General features: G+C 37.8%; 1 protein-coding gene and 1 long non-coding RNA gene across 2 annotated transcripts in view; one reads left to right on the top strand and one right to left on the bottom strand.

Moving 5' to 3' along the window:
* Positions 1-11,931, bottom strand: part of LOC150109832 (uncharacterized) — a 384,154-nt gene extending 372,223 nt beyond the window's left edge. The window contains exon 1 of the mRNA XM_090415053.1: positions 11,718-11,931. Within this exon, the coding sequence (XP_090271179.1) occupies positions 11,718-11,912 (195 nt within the window). The 5' untranslated portion in view covers positions 11,913-11,931. The remainder of the gene's footprint in view (positions 1-11,717) is intronic.
* LOC150109831 (uncharacterized) overlaps positions 1-13,935 on the top strand; it is a 422,727-nt gene that overhangs the window by 347,413 nt on the left and 61,379 nt on the right. Inside the window, exon 2 of the long non-coding RNA XR_016550588.1 lies at positions 10,149-10,260. This is a non-coding gene — a long non-coding RNA (uncharacterized LOC150109831). The remainder of the gene's footprint in view (positions 1-10,148; positions 10,261-13,935) is intronic.

The raw sequence follows: 13,935 nt of genomic DNA, 5'->3' as shown, positions 1-13,935 counted from the left end.
GATCCTTTCCTATATCATCAATAAACAAATTAAATAACAGTGGTCCAAGAACAGAACCCTGAAGCACACCACTAGTAACAGGCCTCCTTTTGGACTCCACTCCTAAATAAACTATTCTTTGATATCTCTTCATCAACCACCCTCCTATCCATCTCACCAACCCTATATCCATCTCCTTGTGCTTCAGTTTACTGATTAGAATTCCATGTGGTATCCTGTCAATGCCCTTAGAAAAGTCCAGCAGTATCACTGTAAATCCATTACCCTTATCCAGTTCAGCCGTCACTGTATTATAAAACATAAGCAAGTTACTGAGGCATGATCTCCCTTCACAAAATCATGCTGTCCTCCATACAGTATCCCATTTTCATCTATCCATTCCTGTATTTTTTCTTGATTAATAACTCCAAAACCTGGACAATGATTCCTGATATGCTGATCGGTCGGTAATTTGCAACAGCAGTCTTGGAATCTCCTTTATGCAATGGAACTATTTTCCCCTCTTTCCATCCCCTCGAGACTAACCCAGAGCTGAGACTTAAATTAAACAATATGGTCAAAGGAACCGACAATTCCTTGGCTGCTTCACATAAGACTTGAGCTGGTATACCATCCAATCCCACAGATATGTTTACATTAAGGTTGTGTAATATACTATTCACCTCCATTTCATTCACTTCAATTCCTGTATCAGCCATTCGTTCTCTCATTCCTGTGATATCACAGCCTGGATGATATACTCTTACAAAGTGTTCGCCTAGTAATTCTACTATTTCATCTGATTCAGTTACCTCCCTGCCATCGGCATTCCTTAGATTCATTTTGCCCTATACATTTTTTCTTTTACTTGCAGCATAGCACTGATCCAAGCAATCTCCTAAGCTCGTCATACTTACCAGCCCAGTAATTCCACATTTACCCTTTCCAAGTCAAGACCTTATGATCACTCTCACCAATTGGTGGCAATATGGTCATATTCATAATAGTCAATTTCTCAGATGCAATTACTGGGTCAAACACTCTTGAACCCCTAGTATATTCCATTACATGCTCTCAGGTAGTTATCCTTTAGTAACTGCATAAAATTCATTTCCTTCCTCCCGTTTGTCCTCTCCTCCCTCCAATCAATGTTACAATAGCTGAAATCCCTCATAATAATTACCTGTCCTCCACTCATTGAGTTTATTTGCCTATGCATACTGTCTCTATCATCTATTCCATCTACCTGGTCTATAGCAGCACCCAACTGTAAATTTTGTTCTGCTGACCAGATAGCCTCAAATGTGCTACTTTCACTATCCTGAAGTTGAACTTCTATTCTCTTTGGTTGCAGTTCATCAGTTATCATCAAATTACCGACCGATCAGCACATCAGGAGTCGCTGTCAGGGTCTTGGAGAAAGTAGTTTAATAGGAAAATACAGGAATGGATATGTGAAAATGGAATACTGTATGGGGGACAGCATGGTTTTGTGAAGAGTAGATCATGCCTCAGTAACTTGCTCACATTTTATAACACAGTGACAGCTAAACTGGATAAGTGTAATGGGTTTACAGTGATACTGCTGGACCTTGCTAAGGCCTTTGACAGGATACCACATGGAATTCTAATCAGTAAACCGCAGTATATGAGGATGGATATAGGGTTGGCGAGATGGATAGGAGGGTAGTTGATGGAGAGATATCAGAGAGCAGTTTATTCAGGAGTAGAGTCCAAAAGATACCCTGTGACTAGTGGTGTACTGCAGGGTTCCGTTCTTGGACCACTACTATTTAATTTGTTCATTAACGATATAGGAAAGGATCTGAGAACTGTTCATTTGTTTGCTGATGATGCAAAGTTGTGTAGGGTAAAAGTGAATGCACATGATGTCAAAATTTTGCAGGATGATTTGGATAGTTTGGTGGACTGGGCTAAGGAGAATGGATGTCAATTTAATGTGGGAAAATGTAAGGTTATGCATTTTAAGGTGAAAAGATTAGCAGCAATATACCACATTGGTGGAACTGTATTCCAGGAGATTGACGAGGGCAGGGATTTGGGAGTGTTGGTGGATAGGGAGTTGAAGTTTAGGAAGCACATAGCAAAAGTGGCTAAATCAGCTCATCAAATCACTTGGTTACTGAAGAATACTTTGACGAGCAGACAACCACGTTATTGTTCCTCTGTATCAAGCCTTGATAAGACACCATCTTGATTACTGTGCCCAGATTTGGGTGCCAGGGTTTCTTCTTGATGGGGAGGAGGTTGAGAGGATCCAGAGGCAAGTGACCAAGGTGATAGCAGGTCTATGGAATGAATCTTATGAGAACAGGTTGAAGATTTGTGGGTTGCAGAAATTGGTTGATAGGTGGAAAAGGGGTGATATGATTGAAACATTCAAATTACTGAAGGGTTTCTATAAGATTAATTTAGAAAATATTTTTGAGAACAGGACTGGTGGTGGGAGGACTAGAGGCCATCCATGGAAACTGGGCAAAGAGTGTGGTTAGCAAGGGTGTTAGAGCTATGTTTTTTACTTGGAGAGTGGTGAATAAGTGGAATAAGCTGCAGAGTCTGTTGTAGGTGCCATGACTGTGAATGAGTTCAAGGCAAAGTATGAAAGATACTGTGTGAATGTTGAATAGTTGTTCTTGACATGATGTTAGGGCTTCTCTCGATGAGTGTAAGGATTCCTTGGAGTTGCCTGTAATAATAATAATAATAACACTCCTTCTCCCCATTGTTTTCTCTCTGTCTTTCCTGAACACACTATACCCCCTCACATTCCATCCCACTACTATATCATCTTCTGTTAGCCATGTCTCACTAATACCAATAATCTGTGGCCAGGAAGAACTAACGAAGGCCAAAAATTCCTCCTCCTTATTCCAAATACTCATGGTATTAGTGTACAAAAAAAATGCAGAAGTCCCATATCCCCACCCCTATTTTGATGCTTTATACTACTTATCACGTTTTGGTTATCCTTCATCCTAACTCAAGCATATTATTATTCAGATTCTTACACTCAACTGCCTAACTGATGTCTACATGTCCACTTAACAGCATCCCCACCCTCCCTAAAAGCTCTAGTTTCCCTGATTCTGCACATCCACTTTCACTTCATTCAGCAACAATTTTTCCAGTCTCTGAACACCAAATCCATTCAAATGCAAACCATCTTTCTTGTATAAGTCCTGTCGCCCGCTGAAGTCAAGATACTAGCAAATATCTCTATCCACCATCACCCCTAGATCCCCATCCTCATCAATTTCTTGTAATCTAGTATCATCAATATGATATGACATATGTAATCTTTCATCTTAAAGTGCATTACCTTACATTTTACATTAAACTGATAACCATTGTCCTTTGTCCACACTGTCAATTTATTTAAATCACCTGCAAGATACCTATATCACCTTAATCAACTATTGCCCTCTCCAGTTTTGCATCATCAGCAAACAACTGAATCAGTGGTGCATCCAGGGGAAGGAGGCCAAGGGGCCTTCCCACCCCCCCAAAAAAAGGAAAAATAACACTAGAAAATTTTCCAAAAATCTTTTTCTAATTAAAATTCATTTTTTTTTATTTATGTTATGTCATGTCTTCTATTTCTATACTACTTATGAATTGGCAGTCACATAAAGTGGGAATACCCTATAGCTCTTGGGAATCAAGGCTGCTGTGAAAGCAAGGCGAACGAAGTGGTGCTTGGGTGAAACAAGCGCTACTTCATTTGCCTGAGCTGGGCCAGAGGAGATCACGGGAATCATGTATTCGTGTTCACTGCAGATGCTTAGTCATAGATCGTATGTAATGTGTAGCGTGTATTCTCAAATCGTCTACTCAACTTGTCCCCCCCCCCCAAGATTAAATCCTGAGTGCACCACTGAACTGAATATCCCTATCCACAAATCTTCTGATATATCATTAATGTACAAATTAAAGATTAGTGGTCCTAGTACAGAGCCCTGATGCACTCTGCTATTCATCCTTATTCACCTTGATTCCACTCCACTCCATCATACACCAGCCCTGATGTCTGTTTATCACCCACCAGCCTCACATCCATGTGGCATTATGTCAAATGCCTTTGCAAAGTCCAGCACCATCATAATTTAGTCATTCCCTCTATCCACTTCCACTCTCACCTTATTATAAAATGTTTATCAATGAATGAGGCAGGACTTTCCTTTTACAAATCTATGCTGCACCTATACAATATCATATACCTATCCACCCAGTCCTGAATTTTACTTTTAACTAACTTCACCAATACTTTATCCACCATTCCAGAGATACTAATTGGTCTGTAATTTGCTACTTTTGTCTTGAGGCCACCTTTATGTAATGGAACTATCTTATCCCTCTTTCCACTCCCTTGGAACTTTGCCAGAGCTGAGACTCAGATTAAACAACTTTGTCAGAGGAAACTGCTATTTCACTTGCGCTTTCTTGTAGCACACAAGCTGATATAATGTGCTGAATTCACATTGATATTTTTTAATATACTGAGTACTTCCAGTTCATCTACCTCAATTCACATCAGTCTCTTGATAGAGAGTTGAGAGAGAGCAGTTGCTAATGATCACATCAGCAACTGCAAATCACCACCTGGATGATATATCCTTGCAAAGTGATCACTAATTAACTGAAGTGATGGAAGTTTTTTCCGCTTGGCTATGCTACCATTTATATATTTGGTTTAATCCTTCATCCAAGTTTAAGCAAACAAAGTTTGTGGCTGAAGTATTTTCAGGACTGGGGCAACTCAAGGCAAAGGTGGTATAAATTCTCATCACTTGCCTTAGTATCTCATAATGCAAAGCACATATCCACAAGAATATGTGCTTTGCCATGAGTTTTTGTTATCCTATTATACTACCTTCGCTACGAGTTGCCCCAGTCCTGAAAATACTTCAGGCACAAACTTTGTTTGTTTACACTTGGATAAAGGATTAAACCAAATATATACAGGGTGTTCGGGATAAATTTGACAGTTTCGTAAGGAAAAAGAAAATCTTCTTTGTATCTATTAAATTTAATGAATTGACAAAAAAACATTACAGGCAGAGTTAATTACAATACTATCAACAAGATTTACTCAAAATAACCACCATTAGCATCGATCACAGCTTCAATTCTGCTTCGGAACCTCGAACAAGCTGATGCTACAGTCTCCCTGGGAAGGGCCGCAAAAACTGTTTTAATTTTATCCATTAACTGGGCTTTTGTATTACTGGAAGTGCGATTGGTGTCTTTTTCAACTGCGCCCCATACAAAATAATCCATGGGGTTAAGGTCTGGGGAGTTTGGAGGCCAAACATTTGGACTGGTGAAGTCGTAGAAATTTTCAGACAACCATTTTTGACTTTTCCCAGAGGTGTGGCAAGGGGCCGAATCCTGCTGCCATACATACGGCCTACCATTGGCTACCCTTGTTATCCAGGGCTTGACTACAGTTAGCAACTCCACGAACAAAGCCCGAATTCCAATGCCAGGGTTCTTCAACACCTGTTCCTGCAGATTTGCGAGGAATTCTGCTGTAAGAACGCAATCAGATCGTCTGCTAGGGATCTTTCTTCTTGCTACATCCTCGTAGTCACCATTGCAAGTCTCTAGTTCATGCCTGATTGTTTTTACTGTATTCAGGGAGCATTGGGCAGCAGTCGTAATATCCTTATTTTGATGGCGGGCACGAATCATCATGATACAAGTTATTCTCTTCCATGATTCAGGTGGGTTCCAGCTATCCATCCTTTCTGACATCTTGTATATGAATGAAGAAGGGTCCAAACTTTTAAATGAAGAGAAGTGTGTGTTAATACATGTAACTTACGGGAAAATATAATTAATTATAAATATGTCAAATTTATCCCGAACACCCTGTAATTAGTAGCCTAGTCAAGTGAAAAAACTTCCATCAACTTATCTCTAATCCACATAATTTTAATAATAAGGTGTGACACCTTTTGGCAACTGGCATATGAAAATATGACTTCTCCACAATAGTATCACCACCTCTTTACAGCAAACCCAGTCCATACCATCAGCACTCTCTGATGCATAGGAAAAAAATCGCCCCAAACTCTCTTAGGATTATCAGTTGGAATGCCAATGGTATAAAAAATAAACTGTTAGAAATCCAGGAATTTAATAATAGATACAACCCAGATATATTGCTAATCAATGAAACGCACCTGAGGCCTGCTGACACCCTGAAAATCAGAGGGTATCAGATTTACAGAAATGACAGACTTGGTTATAGAGGTGGAGGTACAGCCACCCTTATCGAAAACTATATCATTCATCATTCAATAACCAACCCTACTACCACCAACCTCAAAATCACAGGAATTAATGTCCTCACAAACTCAATTGGAAACCTTAAAATTTTTTCTGCGTACAACCCTCCATTAAAGACATTATTGACCTCAGATCTGGATGCCATCCTTGGAGTAAAAGGACTGGTCATCGTTGCTGGAGACCTCAATGCAAAACATCCTGCTTGGAACAGTAAATCTACCAATAAAAATGGTCGCATCCTTTCTAGCTACACAGGATCAAACTATGCTGTTGTGGCTGGACCTACTGAACCAACTCATCTCAGTACGTCTGGCACTGCTGACATCCTGGATATAGCCATCCTGCAAGACATTAAACTACAGTACAGCCTTATATCCCTAAACAAGCTGTCGTCAGATCACAACCCAATTCTACTGCAATTGGGAGAACAAGAATGCCTGTCTCCTCCCTCTCATTCAGGCATATCGTGGGAGAGATTGTCTAAAGCACTTAGGGATCAAATAGGACCCGTCCCTCACATAGGCACACCAGAAGATGTGGAATCTGCAGTGACTAGTCTCACCCAACAGATTAAGTCCACTATAATGGTTGCAACCTTCCAGAAACCTGTTCCCAAGCCTGATCATTTGCCTGAGGACATTATGGACCTGATCACAGAGAAGAGCAGAGCTAGAAAGAGAGTTCATAACATTCGCGTGCCTCAGGACAGGACAGTGCTTAACAGATTGAATGGAGCAGTAAGAGATGCACTTAAAACACATAGAAACCAAGTTTGGGATAAAAAGTTAGCCTCTATCTTACCTATTGATCACTCTATCTGGGGACTACTGAGAAGCATCAAAAATAAAAACAGATCACTTCCCCCTATAATCTCAAACCATGGCCTAGTTCACACAGATGCAGATAAGGCAGAATCCATACTAAAAAATCTTGAGGATCAGTGCAAACCTTCTTATAACAATTTAGATTTCAATCATCTCTACAAAATCCAGACAAATCAGGCATGCACTAAACCTCCCAGATACCAGTGCTGACAATATTACACCCGCATCACCTGTTGAATTATATGATATTATTAAAAAACTTAAGAACAATAAAGCTCCTGGACCAGACAACATCTCAAACAGGGTGATCAAGCTGCTGCCTCGAAAAGCTATAGGGCACCTGACCAGTATAATAAATGCAATCTTAAGACTTCACTATTGTTCTTCCTCCTGGAAACTGGCTGATGTGATTCCTATACATAAGCCAGGCAAAGACCCACACTTACCGCAGAATTATTGTCCAATCAGTCTCATCTCCAATCAGGGTAAGGTTGCAGACAAGGTCATCCTCTCACGACTCCAAACCTCAGTAAATGATCTAAACATCCTCCCTAAAGAACAGTTTGGTTTTCGACAACACCATAGTACTACCCAGCAAATCCACAGAATTGTCAAATACATAACCACCAGCTACAACTGGGCCAGTGCACAGGAGCTGTTTTCCTAGACCTATCCAAAGCATTTGACAAAATCTGGCATTTTGGACTCCTGCACAAACTTATCTCAGCTGGTAGCTCACTAAAAATGGTTCATTTAATCCATTCATATCTTCAGAATAGATCAATGCAAGTAAAAATTAACAGTTCTACATCCTCCTAGCGCCACATCTTTGCTGGGGTGCCGCAGGGATCTCTACTGGCTCCATTGGTGTTTTCTGTATACATGTCAGACATCCCACAAAATCCGATGACTCCATTTTGGCCCTGTATGTGGACGATACAGCAATACTAACCAGATCTCTCAGACCCCATTTCATTACCAGAAAGCTTCAAGAAAACCCTCTAAAGCTGGAGGGGTGGCTCTCCAAGTGGATATTGGAAGTCAACCCCCTGAAAAGCTCAGCCATTCTCTTCTCAAAAAGGCCAATGTCTCCTGCAGGAGATGTGTTACTATTCAATACTAAAATTCCCTGGCAGACAGAAACAAATTACCTGGGTGTAATTCTCGACAAAAAGCTATCTTTCAATCAACACATCAAGTCTGCATGCGAAGCATCTAAAGCCATAGCTCAGATCTATCCGCTAATTAATAGAAATAGCAAGCTCAGCAACAGAATCAAATTGCAACTATACCAGATGATGATTCGTCCTATAATCACCTATGCCTCTACGGCCTAGAGCCACACCTCTAATGCTAACATTAGCAAAATACAGCGAGTGCAGAACAAGTGCTTGAGAATGATTCTGAACGCCCCGTGGTATGCGTGGTATGTTAGAAACAACCAACTCCACAGAGACACAAATATTCCCTATATTCTCTGTTTTCTACAATCCTTAGCATCCAAGTTTTTCCTAAAGACGTCCACGCATCTCAACGATTTGGTTCAATAAGCTGCAGCATACGAGTCAACGGACAACATATTCAAATATAGAAGACCAAAAGCTATATTAGCCTCCTATAACGATGCATAATCTCCATGCCCATTCTGGGCGAGCAAACTCGTAAATTTTACCCTCACTGTAACCACAACAGATAGCGGGGAATATGAAAAGCATCTTGCTTCACCCTTAAAGACATAAATGTCAATTGTCAATCACCACCTCTGGGTTGGTAGGTTGGCGGTAATTAATACCCTTAGAGGGTAACGGATGGCAATGCTGTAGTAAATGAAGTTCTAACCGAGGCTCTGCTATTGCTGTTACCCTTCTGCCATGATCAGAGCTTTAATAGCTCAATAACACCTTATCCCTTGTCTTGCTTTGCCCTTTTAAGCCAGTCCTTATAAGAACTATAAGAACCGCCTCTGGGTCTGGCGCCCACTGATGAGACCTCAATAAAGATCAAAACCAGTCTGGGTAGTGACCGTTCCCTTAATGCATAGCATTATACATGTCTGCAAGGATATATGCTTTGCATTATGGGATACTAAGGCAAGTGATGAGAACTTATACCACCTTTGCCATGAGTTGCCCCAGTCCTGAAAATACTTCAGGTGCAAACTTTGTTTGCTTACACCTGGATAAAGGATTAAACCATATATATAATTAATTTAACTATTTCTTCTACTTCTGTACCTTTCCTACCATCAGCAATGAGTAAACTTATTACTCTGTACAAACTGGAAGAACAGCAAAAATCCATCTGAATAAACACTAATGGACAAAAACTGTCAATTATCTGACAGACAAAAGTTATGCCCATTATCTGCACTATTATAGTCATTCTGGTGTAGGAGACCATGCTAGAAATACAGATCATATGATCCAATGGTAAGAAGGCCTGCCTTTTATACAGATATAAATCTGAGAGACTATTTCTAGAATCTGTTACAACATTGTGACATTCTCCAAATCTGGGAGATCATCTTATTGAGACCTTCAGCAGGATTCCAATCTCTGCAACTACAGAGGATGATAGTTAGGACTAAGATACTTTTTTTTTTACTCACTCTGTGTTTGCTTTTCTGTCAGTATGCCTGTGCTTAGTGTATTTCTTTGTGCCCATAAAAATGCTTTGGTAACCAAGGCAAAAAATATTTGCATAATAATAATCTAACTAAATAAATTTAGTTAATCCGTTATCTCTAAATGTGTTTACTCTACTAAACATCAACACAAGTACCATACTACTGTCCAGAAAAGTATTTAATACTTGCTAATCTCTCTCTCTCCCCTCTGCATCCAACAATAGATAGTGCTAATTAGGACTTTAGTTCTTTGTGTTGCCAATTACAATTTTATTTAACATGTTCCCACTATTAATTAATCATTGCTATTTGCATACTGTAACAAACTGTGCTCTGAAGATACTGGGTAGAAAATCAGTGAAACATCATTGACTAATAAATAAATACATTATTTATTTTCTTATTAGTGTCTTGTGTTATGAATCAAACTGTGATAAAAACTCAACATTAACTGTCAACACATAAGCCTTTCCACTATCTCATGTGCAAGTGTTGCAGCTGTTCTTCCTGGAAACTCAGGTCAGTGTATTTTGTTAGCTGTTCATTAACAAACATAATAAGCTGACCTTAATTCTTTGGGCATACTTATTATTACTATTATTTATTATTATTATTATTTGACACCTCCAGGGAGTTCAAAGACTCATCGAGGGAGAATGTGCTAACATCATTGAACGATTGGCCCCTTCTAACTACTAACTGCGCTCAAACCTGCTTAACGTTTTGCAAGCCATTAGTAGCAGAGGCTCTACCAATTGACCAACCTTTGCTGGCTTATATAACCAAATTCACTACTTTTATTTGTGGCAATGAGGGAAAAATGCTCCTACTTATAAAGAATGGACTTCATTTTTAAAAACCCTAACTATGCATGCATTATACAATAATAACATAACTCTGTGTTAACAGTAGTCCAAAATTTTGATTAATTCTCAGATGATTTAGTTACAAAATAATTTATGTACAATTGATTTTGTGGCGTGGTGCACGAAGTGCTAATGTCAGTTTCTGACCAAACTGACTTAAGCCCTGTAACAAGTTTGGAAACATCTATACTTTCATTGACAGATATGCCAAAATATAACTAGCATTGAAATAAATGACATTGTTACATATTAATGTTAGTATTTTACAAAACATTTTTGTGCAAGAAATACCAATCTTGACAGTTTTCATAAAAACTGATATTTGCACTTCTTGTACCTGGCAAGAGAATTCATACTTAGTTGCTCAACTATATACTGATTCTGCATTCGTTATAAGTTTGTGAAATTTCCTGTAGTTCCATAACAAAGAATTAAGAACCATTTGCTTAAATGCTCTTCGTGTTCTAATAATATACGCTTCATGCGTTTGCAATCTAAAAAAAAAAAAAATTGATTTGCTACAATAGTGCTGAAGCGTTGCCAAAATCTATGTAGATTAAGTGTCAAGTTACTGAGTTGGTAAAATAAATTTCATTTATATATTTTTTGAATTACTGAGAACTCCATTAGAAAATTTTATTATCCTAAATATCGTCTGGATTTGCATATGAAATAAAAATGAACTTTTCTATATACAGAAAGTTCATTATTTTGCATAGTGTGACAGTGGAATTAATAACTAAAAATTTTGGTTTGCAACTTATGTTGAGTTTACAAAACATGCTACACATGATACGCGGAATGAGTAATGTGACGTGACTTCAGTATCTCAAGTGGACCAACATTTTGTTGACAAGGAAGTCAACACAAATTCTGAGGGAATTCATTTATCGAACAACAACAAATGGGATCGCTATAGTTTTTATTCCTGTTCTCTTTTCAACTATTTTGATATTATTGCTGTGTCCTCCTCTTCATTTTCTTAAATTGTATTTACTTATTTTTTGCCAGTGGGACACATTAAAAATATGTCCCACACTGGCAAAGGTGAAACGCTCCACCAAAAAGCTAATATAAAAACGTACCTATTAATGAAAACATTTACCTTACCTGAATGTTAAGATCGTCACAAGGATCTTCAACCATCACCTTAAAATAACTGTATTCATCGCATTTAGCAGTGTGTGGACCGCTTGCTTCTCCCAGCTTTAATACCTGATGCTTTGTAACCTCAGCAGTTTCGTGAACTACCTGAATAGTCAAAAACATAAATATGAAAAGATAAATTACTGGAATATTTTCCATAATTATAATATAAAGTGGCCCGTATACTTTAGCATACAGCAGCAAGGATGCCAAACTAGCAATGCACACTCACTTTCCTGTTACCGGCTTTAATGCTACCGAAGAAAGCCGGCAATAACGTTTCCGAGAAAAAAGAGAACACAACCTATGACGAAACAGCTGCAATTTCTACGAATTGTGTCACAAAGGTGAAAAGATTGCTGCAAACAACTCCTGTTGTCGTATTGTTATCGAGATATCATTTTGGAAGATAATTTTCATTAGAAAATGCTCAGTAGAAACATTCCACGAAAACATCCTATGCAGGAACAAAAAAATAAAAATAAGATATGCACTATCTACAATAGACGAACATTCTAAAACAGTTCCCGTAAATTAGTTATATAAATAAACAATAAATCTTAATATATGTATTTAATTCAAAGCGTTCACCTTTAATTAAAGTTAGTTTAAATTAAATTTGATTTAACATAACCGCAAAACTTAACATAAAATAACAGGCCCTATTTTAAGCTTAAGCAATACAAGGCATGAATGTGCTTAGGGTCACTATATTGGAATGGCCAGTTAAGCTTGCAGAGTATTTATTTATTTATATTCCTGTAAACTTTTAATAAATATAAATAATAATTTTTATTTCTGGAGTAATTGGGGCTTAGTCAGCAAGTCTTCACCTTTGGTCGTCATTAGTATAGTTTATAGTTTAGTTACAGCTATTTGTATACAGCGCGTGAGAATACAGCCTTCGATTCGTGCTCTTAAGTGGGGTTATGTTGGAAATAGTACGAGTTGAACGGCTGGTTTTCCCGAAGTGCAAGTTTATCCAGTTTTCTGACAGAGAAAACTCTACCAGTCATTGCCTGTGCTGCCAAAGATCGGGAAAACTCGGGAAATAAAAAAATAAATAAATAAAACCTAGAAATATCTTCTCTATTCAGCGACTAGAATTAATCTATAATTCTTTCGTCTGCCCACATAGCATTTGGAAACGTTATCACAATGTAAAGTCACATGACCATTATAGGTTGTTCGATTCTAATCGCTTAGAGGTCCCCTTTTTAGGGTCTAGGCAACTAGAATCAAATTATTTCAGAAATAATATAGCTGGTAGAGTTTAGGGGCACAAGATAGCTGCCATAACATCCTCTCTGAAAGACTAAATTCATTGAGAGCTTAAGCTCACTATCAGTGATGGCTGAAGTGTGAAGTTCATGTACTCAGTGATCTTTAAAAATTAATACTAGAGTAGCTCCGCTCCCTCCCTTTGGAAATAAAAGGCAATAAAGGATTTTTAATAGTATTAAAAAATTTATTATCGTTGACTTTATTTATCATTTCATGTAATTTCATTATATTATTATTTTTATTAAGTATTTTTTAATATATAGCGTAATTTAAAAATCAAGGTTACACAGAATTTACCGAAAAACTTGATAGAGTTTTCAAAATAGAGTTTTAAAAACTTGATTTTTCACGCTTTTTTTTTTTTTTTTTTGCATATACCTGTTATTTATTTTTAAAATAGTGACTTAATTTTTAAATTTCTTATTGAAAGTCAAAGAGATCGGAACTAAACCTTTGCCAAAAAAGTCTTAGAAACATTGAGTCCAGGATCGAATTAAAATACTCATGACTAATCCACGACTCAGTATATTCAGGAATTCAAATAGTAAGTTTTAATCGAAACTAAAAAATAAGATTTTAATCTTAACTTCCTGTTATTTTAACATAGAATAAATAAATAAATAAAAAATCGTGAAACTTTCCTGCACTCGATTTTTGTATCTTTTAGGTGATATGATTGCAGATCGGCTATTTTTCTTTATATAATATATATATATATATATATATATATATATATAATGGTTGAAATATAAATCAGCTAACGCCTTTTTATTCTCGTATAAGGGAGTAGGCGAGGCCATCTAGCCCTATCTAACTTTCGGAGACTGAGTGGGCAGTTCAATCTCCACTGGTACCCAATCAGAGACAGATGGCCCAAAGCTATCACTAATTAAGTGGT

This window comes from Typopeltis vanoorti, chromosome 1, assembly GCF_054136105.1.
Source record: "Typopeltis vanoorti isolate ZY-2024b chromosome 1, IOZ_Tvanoo_1.0, whole genome shotgun sequence".
Lineage (NCBI taxonomy): Eukaryota > Metazoa > Arthropoda > Arachnida > Uropygi > Thelyphonidae > Typopeltis > Typopeltis vanoorti.
The sequence above is the reverse complement of the archived record's forward strand: the minus strand, read 5'-3'. Positions and strand labels throughout refer to the sequence as shown.